Source organism: Xyrauchen texanus, chromosome 48, assembly GCF_025860055.1.
Source record: "Xyrauchen texanus isolate HMW12.3.18 chromosome 48, RBS_HiC_50CHRs, whole genome shotgun sequence".
NCBI classification, from domain to species: domain Eukaryota; kingdom Metazoa; phylum Chordata; class Actinopteri; order Cypriniformes; family Catostomidae; genus Xyrauchen; species Xyrauchen texanus.
This window is the reverse complement of record NC_068323.1, coordinates 12137283-12152569: the sequence shown is the minus strand read 5'-3', so window position 1 is coordinate 12152569 and position 15287 is coordinate 12137283. Positions and strand designations below refer to the sequence as shown.

At 36.6% G+C, this 15287-nt stretch overlaps 1 protein-coding gene and 1 pseudogene across 1 annotated transcript; one reads left to right on the top strand and one right to left on the bottom strand.

Annotated features, from left to right (window-relative positions):
• LOC127639500 (inaD-like protein) overlaps window positions 1–8646 on the top strand; it is a 132166-nt pseudogene extending 123520 nt beyond the window's left edge.
• A 478-nt stretch (window positions 8647–9124) lies between these two features.
• Window positions 9125–11370, bottom strand: LOC127639359 (PDZK1-interacting protein 1-like). The gene is made up of 4 exons (XM_052121315.1): window positions 11226–11370; window positions 10945–11059; window positions 10247–10327; window positions 9125–9806 (listed from the first exon to the last, which is right to left on the bottom strand). The coding sequence occupies exons 1-4, from the start codon at window positions 11290–11292 to the stop codon at window positions 9734–9736; spliced, it is 336 nt and encodes a 111-aa protein (XP_051977275.1). The 5' UTR covers window positions 11293–11370; the 3' UTR covers window positions 9125–9733.
• Between the last annotated feature and the right edge of the window lie 3917 nt (window positions 11371–15287).

Below are 15287 nucleotides of genomic sequence, written 5' to 3'. Positions count from 1 at the left end.
CACCGGGCTGTTATCAGCCGTGGGCAGCTGTGCGGCGGTTGTGCGCTGGTTGCCTGATAATCCCAGTCCTTTATGCAAATGCGGTGTTATCTGCGAGGCTCCAGGAGGAATGCACAGGGCTTTTAAACAGGGGAGCCCAGCCTGCAAAACCCTGATTACAGCTGCTCAGAGGGCAATTATTGTTTAGTGTTCTCTCTCACTCTCTCTTATTCATTCTTTCTCACCGACTCTCTCATTCATTCCCTCTCTTCTCCTGTGCAAGCGTGTATTCTCTCTCTCTCTCTGTTCTGTCTGTCTGCCTCTCTCTCTCTCTCTCTCTCTCTCCTCAGGTGGACTCTTTTGATTTGGGTTAGTATGTAACTGCCTAGCAGCAACCAGAACACCCTAGCAATGGCCTAGCAACAAAAAAATAAAAAACTCTTAACCCTGTAGCAATTGCATAGTGACGCCCCAGCAACCGCATAGCAACAAGCAAAAAAAACATTCAGAACCCTTTAGCAAACGCATATAGCAACGTCCTGGCAACCACACAGCAACAAACTAAAAATCAGTCAGAACCCTTAACTCTATAATGCTGTATGTATCAAATATGATACATATATATCAAATATCTCCTTTCTCAATCTCTGTTCAAGCTGAAAAGCCAAAAAACATACTTTATGTAAGTTTCACATGTTTATGGCACCATCAAAGTGTTATTTGTGAAATAAAGTGCATTCAGTGTTTATATCGATCAATTCAAAATGATGGCAGACTTCCACAAACAATTACTCTTTATGTTGGTATAAATTACAGCTTATTTTAATGAAGTAAAAGTGACAGTAATGATTATATTGTTATATTTTAAAATGAGTATTTGCTGAATTTAAGGAACTTATGCTTGGCTAAAGTTTTGAATATTATTTTATTGAACAAATACATATATCAAATATGATACAATAGGCTTTTGAGGTATATCTCTAAATCACTATTACATTCCACTCATGCCAACTATAAATATAAAATAATTGTAAAAAAATCAGAGCTTTTAAAATTCTGACATATACTTATAAGATATGTTTTAAGATAAGTGTGAACTAATGTTTCATTTATTTTCATATATGCAGCCTGCTCTGTCATTATAAATATCTCATTATCTTGCATTACAAGCAATGATGATGTCATCTTACCATAAGTTCCTGAGACCCAGTTAAATGTTTTTTTTTTTCTTTTTAAATTTCAAAATAGGGTTTGGTGCATAAAATACATATGATAAATCATCTTTTTTTCATTTTTTATTTGATGTGCTGAATTGAACTGTAATACATTTTTTCAATCCATATTTATAGACCAAGAAGAGGACATCGTTATGGCCAAACTCTCAGATATTTGGTATTTCTGAAAAGCTCAGGGAGTCCTCTGATAATACTCCAGGATTTACCACTGTACCATTTATGGACTAAGAAAAAAACCCAATTCTATACAAAAATGAATTTCTGGGCCTCAGGAAGATAAACTCTAATAATGTATCAAATAGGATATATTAAAAAAGAAGTGTCTTTTTTTTTTTTGACCATTTCTTTTTATATTTTGTCATATGGTACTAAAACAGCTTAATGTTAAAAAAAAGTATAATTCTTTTAAATGTCAGGTTTTACAGTGTTAAGCAACTGCATAGCAAGGAACGTTCTCTCTTTCTTTTCTCTTTCATTTTTTTCTCTCACTCTCTCTCTCTCTCTCTCTCTCTCTCTCTGATAGCTGAGTGTGATGACTTGGGAGTGTTTCACTGTGTTTTTGACTCTTGTTTGTTGTTGTGTATTTTTTGACTTTTAATTGCCTTTATATTAATGAAATATGCAAATGAATATGCCACTGCCCTCATAGCAAGCGCAGAGTTTAATAGATGGAGAATATTTCAATAGAACGTGCAGGAATTTCTGATTCCACTGAAGGACAGACAGAGGTTTGATGAGCATTGACATTGTGTGAATAGATGCGTTTGAACGTGAGCCGTCTGTCGAGCGTACATGCGCAGGAATTCACCAAGGAGAACATTAAACGATTACTGGGATGCATTTCAGTGCCAAGCACACACACACACACACACACACACACACATGTAACATAGAGAGTCGAGTCCAATTATCTACAGGCAGACAGTCATCTGTGGAAACACACATATACAGACATGTTTGCATGTAAGAAAACGCCCATACAATTGTATGTACAGTAAGCCTTTGTTGTACACTTCTTTGTTTTGTGTTTGTAAATGGCATAGTTAACAATGAGTTGTCATTTCATCTCATGTGCGCATCTCTGTATGTCCATGTTTGGCAGGTGATCGCCGACACTAACATCAGTGCCATAGCCAGTCAATTGGAGAGTCTGTCCAGTAGCTCCGCCCCCAGCACAAGCCCAGAGGTCCGGCCAGTTGAACCAGAGTGAGTTCTGTTTATGGAGCACAACGTTCTGGTCCTGGAAGTAAAAATCCTGTTCATTTTTTTTTTATATTGGAATTAATTTTTTATGATAACTTATAAACCATTAAATACAGACCAACCGAGAGCTGTTAATCGATGATATATGCTTCTGTTGAAGCCATCAATCTGCACCATTTTTTTTTTTTATTGTTTAGGGGAATTTTTCACACTACATATGACCCTGCAGAGAAAGATCCACCAATCAGAGCATCACAGGGGGAAAAGTGCAGTAAAATAGCTCTGCTGCGACCTCCAATTTCCACCATAAATGAAGCAATCGAGTCTTTCTGTCCTCTCAAACTACTTATATATTTGTTAATATTTAAATAATAAAAACTTGAAACATATTGTTATTTACCAACAGTCAAAAACTTTAAATCAATTGTTTTATATAACACCATTTGCAATGCATCATGGGATTGTAGTTCATTCCCTCATTAAAAAAAAAGACATTAAGGACACAGTCTTGCAGAGTTAGTCTGATTTTCAAATACTTTTATGCTTCAAATCAAAATGTTTAATGTTGTGATTCACCTCGGAGGAGCTAATTGGTTGGGTTCATGACTTTCAATGCTTGTTTGAAGGATTTAAAGAAATCTCTATGGGAAAAATCAAGGGGGAAAATACTTACGGAAACATGGCACTGTTGCGCTCTATTGTTTATTGTTGTAACTTAACCATTACCTCAAAATGATGTCAGTCAATTATGTAAAATGTTGTTTTCTTGTATGAATTTGTGTCATCACTCATATTTACATTATACGTGCTTTGTATTACCTAAAGGGCCCCAAAGCCAAAAAACATAACTCTGGAGAAGGGCTCAGAGGGATTGGGCTTCAGTATCGTAGGTGGATTTGGTAGTCCACATGGAGATCTTCCCATCTATGTAAAAACAGTCTTTGGCAAGGTAATTCATTAGCTTTGACTGAACTTCCCTTTTTCATTTTTTTCTCTTTTTTTTTTGCTCTGGCCACCAGGGGGAGCACAGTGCTCTGTTTCACAAGAATAGATTCATTGATTAGATTATTGTCCAACACTTCATATTCTCTTGGAAGAAATATGTGTTGTGTTTAACTGATTTGCTTCTTCTGATACTCCTGATATGTTTATAACTTAGATAGTTGTTTAGATATAATAAGAGCTCTCAAAAGTATTTTTTTTCCCTTTTTGTTGATTTTATATCTCAAATTTAGAAATAATAAATAGTAAATAATCAAGTGAATAAATAATCAAATGTATTTATGGTCATGTATGTATAAATATATTTATACATGCACCGATCAGCCACAACATTAAAACCACCTGCATAATATCGTGTCAATCTTTAGGTAGATGGTACGTGTCAATGTAACATCCACATGAATGCCAGGACCCAAGGTTTCCCAGCAGGACATTGCCCAGAACATCACATTGCCTCTGCCGGCCTTCTTCACAAAGTGCATCCTGCTGCCATCTCTTCCCCAGGGAAATGACGCACACGCACCCGGCTGTCCACATGATCTAAAAGAAAACGTGATTCATCAGACCAGGCCACCTTCTTCCATTACTTCATGGTCCAGTTCTGACGCTCATTGTAGGAGCTTTCGTCAGTGGACAGGGATCAGCATGGGCACTCTGACCGGTCTGTGGCTATGCAGCACCATGTGTTCTGACACCTTTCTATCATGACCAGCATTATGTTTTTCCACAATTTGTGCTACAGTAGCTCTTCTGTGGGATCAGACCAGATGGGGTAGCCTTTTCTCCCCACATGCATCAATGAGCTTTGGGTGCCCATGACCCTGTCGCCAGTTCACCGGTTGTCCTTCCTTGGACCACTATTGATAGATACTAACCACTGCATACCGGGAACACCGCACAATACCTGCCGTTTTGGAGATGTTCTGACCCAGTCGTCTAGCCATCACAATTTGACTCTTGTCGAAGTCACTCAGATCCATACGCTTGCCCATTTTTCCTGCTTCCAACACCTGAAATTCAAGAACTGACTGTTCACTCGCTGTCTAATATATCGCACCCCTTGACAGGTGCCATTGTAGTGAGATAATAAATGTTATTCACTTCACCTGTCAGTGGTTTTAATGTTGTGGCTGATCAGTGTATGTATATGTATGTTTGTGTGTGTATATATATATATATATATATATATATATATATATATCCTAGCTCAGCCTATTGCGGACAGTCTGAGCACTGACGGAGGGATTGTGCATTCCTGGTGTAACTCGGGCAGTTGTTGTTGCCATCCTGTACAGGTGTTGTTACATGTGGTCTACCACTGCGAGGACAATCAGCTGTCCTTCCTGTCTCCCTGTAGTGCTGTCTTAGGCGTCTCACAGTACAGACATTGCAATTTATTGCCCTGGCCACATCTGCAGTCCTCATGCCTCCATGCAGCATGCCTAAGGCACGTTCATGCAGATGAGCAGGGACCCTGGGCATCTTTCTTTTGGTGTTTTTCAGAGTCAGTAGAAAGGTCTCTTTTGTGTGCTAAGTTTTTATAACTTTGACCTTAAATGCCTACCGTCTGTAAGCTGTTAGTGTCATATTGGCCGTTCCACAGGTGCATGTTCATTAATTCTTTATGGTTCATTGAAAACCCCTGATTTATAATAATCATCAATTGTGGCCACATTTGATACTGTAAATGAATAAAAAAACGAACAGTGCTTTTCAGTTGATGTAATTAGATTCTCATTCCTAAACATTCCACATTCTACCTGCAGGGGGCAGCAGCAGTGGACGGGCGTCTGAAGCGCGGAGACCAGCTCGTGTCGGTTAATGGAGAGAGTCTGGAGGGAGTCACACATGAACAAGCGGTGGCCATACTGAAGAAACAGCAAGGATCCGTCACGCTGTCTGTGCTCTCATAACACAAAAACACACATTAAAGGGACAGTTAACCCCCAAAAAATTCTGCCATCATTTAATCACCCTTATGTTGTTCTAAACCTATATGGCACAACATTAGGGTGAGTCCATGAGAGAAGTTTTATTTTTGGGTGAACTGTCCCTTTAATGGCCACATAAACTGAAAAACACAAACATTCTGTTCACATGTCTTCAAGAGACTTTTTGCTGAAAACACATCAGCGATGGCCATCATTTGGACAGTTTACCTCCTGATACGGTCTGTTATGAAGCCGTGAGGACTGATGGAGAGAGACTGTTCTCCACCCCTTTACTCTTTGTCCACCTGGAATTTTAAATCATTAAGGGAAATCACACATTTATTGTGTCTGCACAACATTGTATTGTCTTAGTCTTTGGACCTGTAGCTGCTCCATTTGTAGGTGAATTATGTGGTAATATTAGAGATGATTATTTTAATGGAATGAGTGCTGGTAACTCAAGACCAGGAGATCAATTTGGAGTAGAAGATAGAAGGCACACACACACACACACACACACACAAACACACACACTTCATTTCAAACTCCATTTGAAATGATGATTTCAGTCTAAATAAGACAACTTTTAGTTCTACTAATTTCTTGATTAAAACTGAGTTACACACAAACACACACCTGACATTATACGCAGTCTAACTCTCAACATTCACAAGAAATCAGATTCATTTTCGTAATAAATTTAGTTGGTTTGATTACTTAATGGATATGCATTAAAAGGGACACATATATATGGTTGATATATGGTTGTAAATGTGCCTGGGAAAAGGCAGATTCAATTGGGATGTTTTATTGGGGTTTTTTAGCCAGTATTAGATCATTAGACTTTGTGCAAAGTGGCTTTATGGATATTTTAAGGAATAATTCACCCAATTTAAATTCTGTAATCATTTACTCACCCTAGTGTTGTTCCAAAAGTGTGTTTTTCGGTGGAACACAAAAGAGGTTTTTGCAGAATGTTGACGCTGATTTTATGCATTTTGTGTATTTTTCACATAAATTGATGTCAGGGGTTTCAAGCTGAGATTTCGAGTACAAATATCAGAAATCAACCTGGTCTTATAGAATCGTGTTACTATATTAACTGTTTTTACTGTTATGTTTTACTGTTACAATGACCTTTATTACCTTTCACACAAATCACAAGTAAAACGGCACATTTTCAGTTTGTAAACACTTTTCGCCCTGTTTCTCAGAAAATCGCACATGACTTGTAAGACGATACATTTTACAAACTTGTTCAAACAAGTTAGCAAATTGCACGCTAGCATTGCACTTGCAGTTCACGGGACCGGGGTACGACTCATGAACGATTTGGACAAAATAAAACTCAAATTGTGATTATTTTGTAAAAAGATCTAATTTAATTTGTGAAAGGGTCAGCTCAATTTTCATCATTGTTTTTAAACCCAGTCATCTTGAATATCATATTTTTGTAGTGTAATAAAAATAAGGTCTAAAATTATTATAAAAGTATATTCTTATTTTAGAATAAGAATAATTACTATTATTACTATTCATTGGTAATTTATTGCTTGCAGCATTGCTTTGCATTCCAGTTAAAGCCTTAATCTGCGTTCACACTGCCAGCGACTTTGTCTCTGCATGTCGCCAGTGGCTGGCGATTAGGTCGCTAGTGGTGTGTATGGAGAGTCTAAACAGCACTGTTTCTTTACGATTCATTTTATTATTAAAATATGAGGATCACGTGAGCTCTACCATCTTCTCTCATATTGGCTGTCACTCCCAAAAGTCACTCTTCATTTGCATAAAGTTAAACATTTCTCAACTTTGTCCCGTCACTGGACACGCCCACATCCGGTCACCAACGGTCGCCGTCGCTCGTGTTGCCGGAAGTCGCCATCTCTCATTGAAAATGAGCGAGATGAGGTTGTTTTGTCGCTGCGTGTCGCTGGCAGTGTGAACGCAGCTTTAAGCGTTTATTTTGGTGGAAGCTTTTATTATGACCGAAAACTGAATGAACGGAAGTTTCGGTTGTTTGTAGCTTAGTTGTCAACGGCATTTTAATGTTGTGAAATGCTCTCAACTCCCTTTCTGTCCACAAAAACCCAGTGTCATGGGGTTATTTTAGATTGTGGACATTTTAGATTTGTAAAGTAAATTTCAGTGGCCAAACATATGTGAAATTACGCAAATGTGCAAGTAAAGTGCACGTCAACACAAATAGCTGTGCAAATAAATGCAGAACAACGTGAAGCATGTTCAGAATATTTATTTAATTCAATTGCAGCCCTCTCGGTTTGATAATCACACTGGGTCATATGGTGATTTCGATTTTATTTTGATTAATTGTTCAGCCCTAGTATCCGTTAGGTTTAGATTTAAAGTTTAGGGTAGTGAGGTTGTTGATTTAAAACTCGATAGAGCACAGAAATTCTTACGAATAACATAGATTATTTTTCTTTATGTTTTTATAACTATTTATTCAGTTGCACACATTTCTAGTGTTTGATTGTAAATGTATTTTCTTTGTAAGACATGATTTTGCATTGCTTTTGTCTCTGAAAATGTCTAGTTTGACACCTCATCTCAGTGTATGCGTGTCTCACAATATGAGGATATCCTGTGTCAGTCTGTCTTCTAGAGGAAGTGTTTCTGGGTTTCCAGGCTGTAGACAGCATGTGGCAACCCCTATCCAGACTGTCTCATCCTCTAGGATTTTGTAAGCACATAGTAGCATACATTGTCCTCTCATACACTGCCTTGAATTCTCATGCCATGTGGACAGTGTGTTATGACCTGTCTACTCCTGCATCCCTTTAAAAAAACCTGCCTGTGTCACTTATTCCTGTATTCCCCTCTTGAATCACCCTTCCAGCTAATGCAACTCAGTCTGTTGTCTTCTTTCTAACTTTACTAGTTCTTTAGATTCAGGCTGTGAACCACAAAACTGACTTGAATCATGTCGATTGTTAATGGGTTTGTTTAGCCAAAAAATGGCAATTCTGTCATCATGTTGTTCCAAACCCATAGAAAAAAGAAAGTCATACTGGTTTGGAACAACTTCATGAGAGAATTTTCATTTTTTGGTGAATTTGAAAACACAGTTGTAGTACCTTTATATCAGTCATTGTTTTGTCGAATATCACTGTAATGTTCTTAAAGTCCAAAGAAACCATTTAGTACAATTCATACATTCGATACAAAGACCTAAGCCTGAAATAAAGCTGATTTATCAACATATACAAAATGAATGTGAATTTATTTTGGAGAAGTTATCCAAAGTGCAGGAAAATAAACACATTTTATTTGAATAGTCTTTTGACTCAAATTGTTGTTATAAAATAAACAGAATTTTAAAATACAGTGGGGTTCAACTTCATAAGTCTGTATTTTTCTAATAAAAACTATATACTGTATATATATATATATTATTTTTTTTTTTTTTTTTTTCAGTATACAAATTTGAGTGAAAAGTTGAATTGAAAAAAGTAAGGAAATCTGACCTTTTGTACAAAGGAGTTAAAAAAATATGTTTGAATCAAAATTGACTATTATTCACTTGTACACTCAAAAACATATTTAGCCTGTTTTAAAGATTTATGCATTTCAATTTCTTAACAAAATTCCATCAATTGTGTAATGTTTTCCAACATTAAGTGATTAAAACTTAAAATATTTTGTTTATTAACTTTATTAAAGAATACTCAATTCAATATTGAAATATGCTAATCTTAAAATATTTTTTAGATTTTTTTTGTCATAAAGTTTTTTGTAAATCCTCAAACTGTTTATTTATGGTTTGTGAGCTTTTCTACATTTGGACCCCACTGTATTTGTATGTTAAATGACATTTTATAGAAAGTACATTGTTAAGTGAATCTTTGTTTTTATTTAGTGGTAAAAATATATTTTTAGAATTATTTAAAGGGACAGTTCACCCAAAAATGAAATTTCTCTCATCATTTCCTCACCCTCATGCATCCCAGATGTGTATGACTTTCTTACTTCTGCAGACCACAAACGAAGATTTTTAGAAAAATATTTCAGGGGGAAAAAATCCAATACAAGCCATGTCTGCATTAGCTTATTAGCTTATATTGTTTTTATTATTGTTGTTAATATTGTATAGAGCCTTGATAGCAAATTTCTGAAACAGTGTGTCTGATATTATGTTAATATGCATAAAGTACAACGATACAACAAACAGTACAATAAATGGCTTCTACATCAACTACAATGAATGTTTAAAGTTAAAGTTAGTCTACAAAAAAGAAAACAGTGCAAACCTTTGGTACAAGTTAAGCAATTCAAATGATACCGTACATTCAACAGGCACAGCAGCAATCAGAGTTAATATGGGGCGCTGATTCAGCTGATTGTAGTGTAGATGTTCCCTTAAAGTTACATGACAGTTATGTTTTCATCCGTTTGGTGAACAATGATGTTTTCGGACACTTGAGTGCATTCACTTCTCCTGAAAAACAAGCATTGCAATTCTAGAGTTTAAAAAAGAAACGTGTTTCAAAAGAAATGTTTACACATTTTCAGCATGATTTTCTCATTGTGTCTTACAGTATGAAAGTAAATTGATTTATGAAAATTCTTTGTTTTAAATAGTTAAACATTACTTGTAATCTTATATCGCATCAAACATCATTTTAACGTATTACAAACATATATATATATACATACACAACATAACCCAGCTCAGATGAGACACCCAGTTTTAATTCTTCTCAGTAACATTGGTGATTTTGATCATGGGTAAATGATGTGTATTTCATGACCAGGTTTTGTACAGATATGTGTATTTCTGTTCCCAGTTACTTGTCTAGACAATTGAACCACTCATAGATTTGGAAAGGTTCTTTAATGCTTTATAACATTTTGATAACTGCATTGTTGAGGTATTACCTGACTGCAGCAAGCATATTTTCATAGGTTGGTGATCCATTAGTCATGGTGTATTCATTGGGCATCACTGCTTCTGGTTTGCTTTAGTCAACGATACACTTTTATTTACACAACTCTGATTCCAGAGACTATTAACTAAATACAATATATCACATAACCGTAGAAATGATATTTGTTTAAATCAACATTTGTGGAAACACATTATAATAACATTAATAGCCATTATTACATGATGTTTATATTCAAGTCATTTGAAATTTTATGAAACTTTTCATATATTTTAACTATTAATGAACAAAACTTTGCACTTAACAATCTTGGTTAATATACATTTTTTGCATATATTATACATTTTTACATTAGATTTGTAGTATACTGTAACTACATTACATTAGTTAATGCAACTATACATTACATTAGTTAATGCATTATGAACTAACAGCTAACAATTGTGTTTACATTAACCATGATTAATGAATGCTGTTAAAGCGTTCAGTATTGTTCATTTTAGTTCATGAGCATACAAATAGTGTTACCATAAATTCTACAATAACCACTTACCTGTTAATGTTTGTAAATGACGTAATAAGGAAAGTTATAATAAAGTGTTTCCATATTTTGTTTATGCCTAATCAATTATAGAGATCTGATTCAGGTTTTAACATTAAATTTAAATCCTATAGAACAGGATGGACTACCTTTGAGTTGCACACCAGGCTTTGTTTACGAGGAAGGTGACGAAGAGGAGGAAGAGGAAGACTGCAACAGCGATGATTCCCGTAAGCCAGTTTGGGAAAGCATTCTCTACCTTATCTGAGAGACAGATGCCAAAGAGAAAGATAAAAACTGCCATTTCAACCATCTCAAACTATTGAAATTGAGCTCAGGATATTACTATACTATAATGCTTGGTCATTATATTTTCTGAATGCACGCAGATTCTAGAATATTCCTCTAAAAGCATTAAAATGAATCATACCTGCTTGAGCCGCAACTTGTCCTATGGTGAGCAAAAGCCAGTGAAGCACAGTGATTGATTTTCCCATATTTATTTTTCAAATGCACATTAATTCCCTAAAGCTATCACTCGTTGACTGTATGAGCACCTGTGTCCCTAGGTTATCCTATCCAGGAAACAGTTATCTTAACATGCATGTAAAGACAACATCCAGAGTAGATCTGCGCAGGTCAGGTCAATCATTTACCCGCCACATGATATTTAACCATCACAGAAGAATAACAAGAGGTGTGATGGGTGAGAGGCATAATAGATTAACACCATTTAGTTATAAAGAATTTTATAACTTTTATTTTTTTAAAGAATTTTATTTTTTATTGAGTGGTGGTGGCGTAGTGGCTAAAGCACAAGGCTGTTAATCAGAAGGTCACAGGTTCTAACCCCACGGCCACCACCATTGTGTCCTTGAGCAAGGCACTTAACTCCAGGTTGCTCCGGGGGATTGTCCCTGTAATAAGTGCACTGTAAGTCGCTTTGGACAAAAGCATCTGCCAAATGCATAAATGTAAATGTATTCACCTCAAGAGATGGTGGTAGAGTTCCCTGAGCTTCCATAAGCTGCCTAATGTGAGCGAGATCTCTGCAAAGATTGAGGAATTTGACTGATTAGCATCATTGCATTGTTTTCAATGAGTCATAGATCACTGAAGGCCACTTGGCTCCCAAAGGGGTTACAGTTTAGCTAGATTAAAACAAGTGCTGAAAAATCATTATGGTACATTTAAGAAATAATTGATGATCTAAAATTGAATTCTTGAAAATAAATACACACCTGAGGTAGTAATGCGGCCACAATCTGAAGCGGAGTGGCTGTTGTACCTCGGGTGTGCATTGATTTTCAGTAATTCAGCAGTCAGGGGTTATACAAGTGTTCACACCAGTACATGTCTATATAATGTGTTTATCTCGAGCTATTTTCCAGGTTTGTGTCCCTAAAATGCTGTTGTGTGAAGAACGTCTTCCTTACACCATTTAGTAAGTATCTCGCTTAAAGAAGCACAAGCTGCATTTACTAATTCGGAAAGAACCAAGCAAAGTGATATGGAACTGTAATGCGGTCAACAAACCAGGATCTACTTCATAGCCATGTAGTTATAGAAAATAAACATGATAACACCCTCTGTCAACCAATCAGAATCAATTATTAAACAATGCTGTGGTGTGGAGCAAAAACATTTAAAAAAAATTTTAAGTACAAAAACAAGGAATGCAAGAAACATTTACATAAACTGAAGATCGCTTTTGCACTGATATTCCCGGCCAAATTGAGAATAGATGCTTAGGATGGCCGTAAAACATTCACATGCCCACAGCAAGCGATATCCTTCATATAAGTCAATGGAGTGACTCAACTTATGGTCCTCATGTTGCAGCCCAGTGGACCGGCTCACTGAACATTTGCTTGACTGTTTGAGGATTCCACATGCTCTTTTTGTGCTGGTTCCACCTATCGGCTGGAGTATATTTTGTCGAGTATTTCTTGCAAAGTCAAGAGAGTAAGTAATTTGCATGTACTCATGTTGCATTCGAGTGGACCGGCTTGCTAAACATTCGTTTGACTGTTTGAAGAATCTGTGTGCATTTTTTGTGCTGGTTCCGCCTAGTGGCTGGAGTTAATTTTGTAGAATAACACACCTTCAGGACAGTTTTATTGATGAAGCTACTTTCTCTATGGGTTTATTCTGCCTTTTGGCTGGAGATTTTTTTTTTATAGATTATATTTTTCTGAGTAATTTTGTCTCACAAAATGTTTATAGAAACACCGGACTTGAGCAATCCGATGGCAAGGTTGTCGTGGGGGCTGTCATAGGCATACATGGTTTGATTCAACTGTCTGAAGCGCCGAATGTCATCTAATGGCCTTAGAGAATTTACCTGATTTAAATAAAGATATAATACTTTTTTGTCACAGAAGGAGGAGTTTTGGCTATTCAGGGAAAAGTCGGGGGACAAAGCAGGGAAGCGTCTGGCTAGATCTATAAAACAAAGTTTTTTCTAGCATTCCCTCAGTGACATCTGGTGTGCCTCTGTTTTTTACATCAGCAATGTCCTGACTATACTTTGTGATCAGTTGAATGCCACTTTGGTGAATTAAATCAAAATCTGTACATTATTCAAAATTTTTGGCTGATGGTGTATATTTTATTTATACTTACAATCAACAACTTTAAATCAATAGTTCTATATTTTTCCATAGTTTTTTACTCAATTATGTAATTCATGATGCTTCATGGGAGTGTAATTTGTGCTTCCTGAAAGACAGTAAGAACGTAGTCTTGTACCTTTGTCTTTTTGTCCAATTTTCAATTACTATCTTGCTGTTAAAGTGTGTTAAGGTTAACTTAAAACTTTTTGAGAATTTTATGAGGTCCCTATGAAAAACAAATAATGGGCAAAATGCTTCTGGGATATATTATGTGATATTAAAGCACTGTCTTTACTAGTTAACAGCAACCAGCAATGGCTTGAACTTGAAGCCATTGCTGACTTAACTGACTTGTTGACCATTTACATCCTTTCATTATGAAACCTCAAGAGGTGAATGCACATGAGAATGGGTGTTAAACAGAAACCATTCTTGAGGTGAAGGGCTTGATTAACAGACCAAAGCAGAGAAATAGGGCAGAGTTGGACGAAGAGCAAAATCCGCCCCCTCTGGACCCGAGGGACATATGGGCTTCTCTTAGCCCAGAGCGAGGAGCTTTGTCCCTCCAGAAAATTAGCACCGCTTTATAACCAGAAAACTGCCCCGCCCACTCATTAACACCTCGCATAAAATACAGACCCTCTCCCCAAGGGAGCTGCTTCTGTTGATGGTGTGGTAGCCATGAGAGACCCCAGTGGAGAAAATTTCCACTGTCCCATCCCAGCTCTGAGAACCAGACCTCTGACAGGTTCACTGGGACAGCTTCAGCCCATCCATATCATATAGGGAGGGGCTTCTTAATTGAATCCTTGCCCCCTTGTCTAGTTATCTCAGGGTAATGGTGCTTTTTATCTGTCCTTTGTTGTGACAGAACTCCTTTGAGATTCATCCAGGTTTTAGCTCTGTATCCCTGTTCTTCGAGTCTCTGGTTGGGGCCACTGGTGGGAAAAAGGCAGATACAGACTACGCCACAGTTAATTAAAAAGGGAAAGGATGCCGTCAAACCCCAGTCAAAAAGCTCTTGATTGAATCCATAATACCAGCCCACCGTTGCAAGAGGAGAGCATTGGTATTTGAGATGAATACAAGGACTTAATCGAATTAGATTGTGGGAGGAGTGTTTTGATGGTGTTTAATCTCTGGTGGGATACTCACAGTCATGTGGCTCAATATTCAAAGCTGGAATGGGAAGCAGATGGCATTAAAATTCTGAGTGATCTTCAATAGGCAAAATTTAACTCTAATTGAGCAGCATAGAACGTGGTGTTGAGTCCTTAATTGAATTGTTTGGAGCGAGTTTGACGTAATTAGGTTTAGAGATCAGTCATTGACATGAAGGGTAGAACATTTTAGTAGTTTTATCTAATAGTTCATTTTGATTATGACCTGTAATGTAGCTAATTTAGTCTTGAGAAAAAATTGGAATGGATAGTTTTAAAGCAATTGTTCATTGAAAAATGTAAATTCTGTCATCATTTACTCACCAGTCACTAATAAGTTTTTGTTTGAGAACCTATTCATTTAGCTATGTTTACACTTCTTATCTACACTAGAGCAACGTTTTTCTCCATGCATACTTTGGAAAACGATGATGTAAGTCAACTGAAAATTTTGTTTTCATAGGAAAATAGATTAGTGTGTTTGTAGCCTAAACCCATATGATTTCTTTCTACCGCAGTACACAAAAGTAGTTATTTTACCGAATGTCTGGGTTACTTTTTTCATACAATGAAAGTAAATGGTGACACTGGTGCTCCAAAAATGACACAAAAGCACCATAAAAATGTCATAACAGTAGTACGTTCAACTCATGAGCTTTATTCCAAGTCTTCTATAGACTTATAATAGCTTTGTGGGAAACAGACAGAAATGCAAAT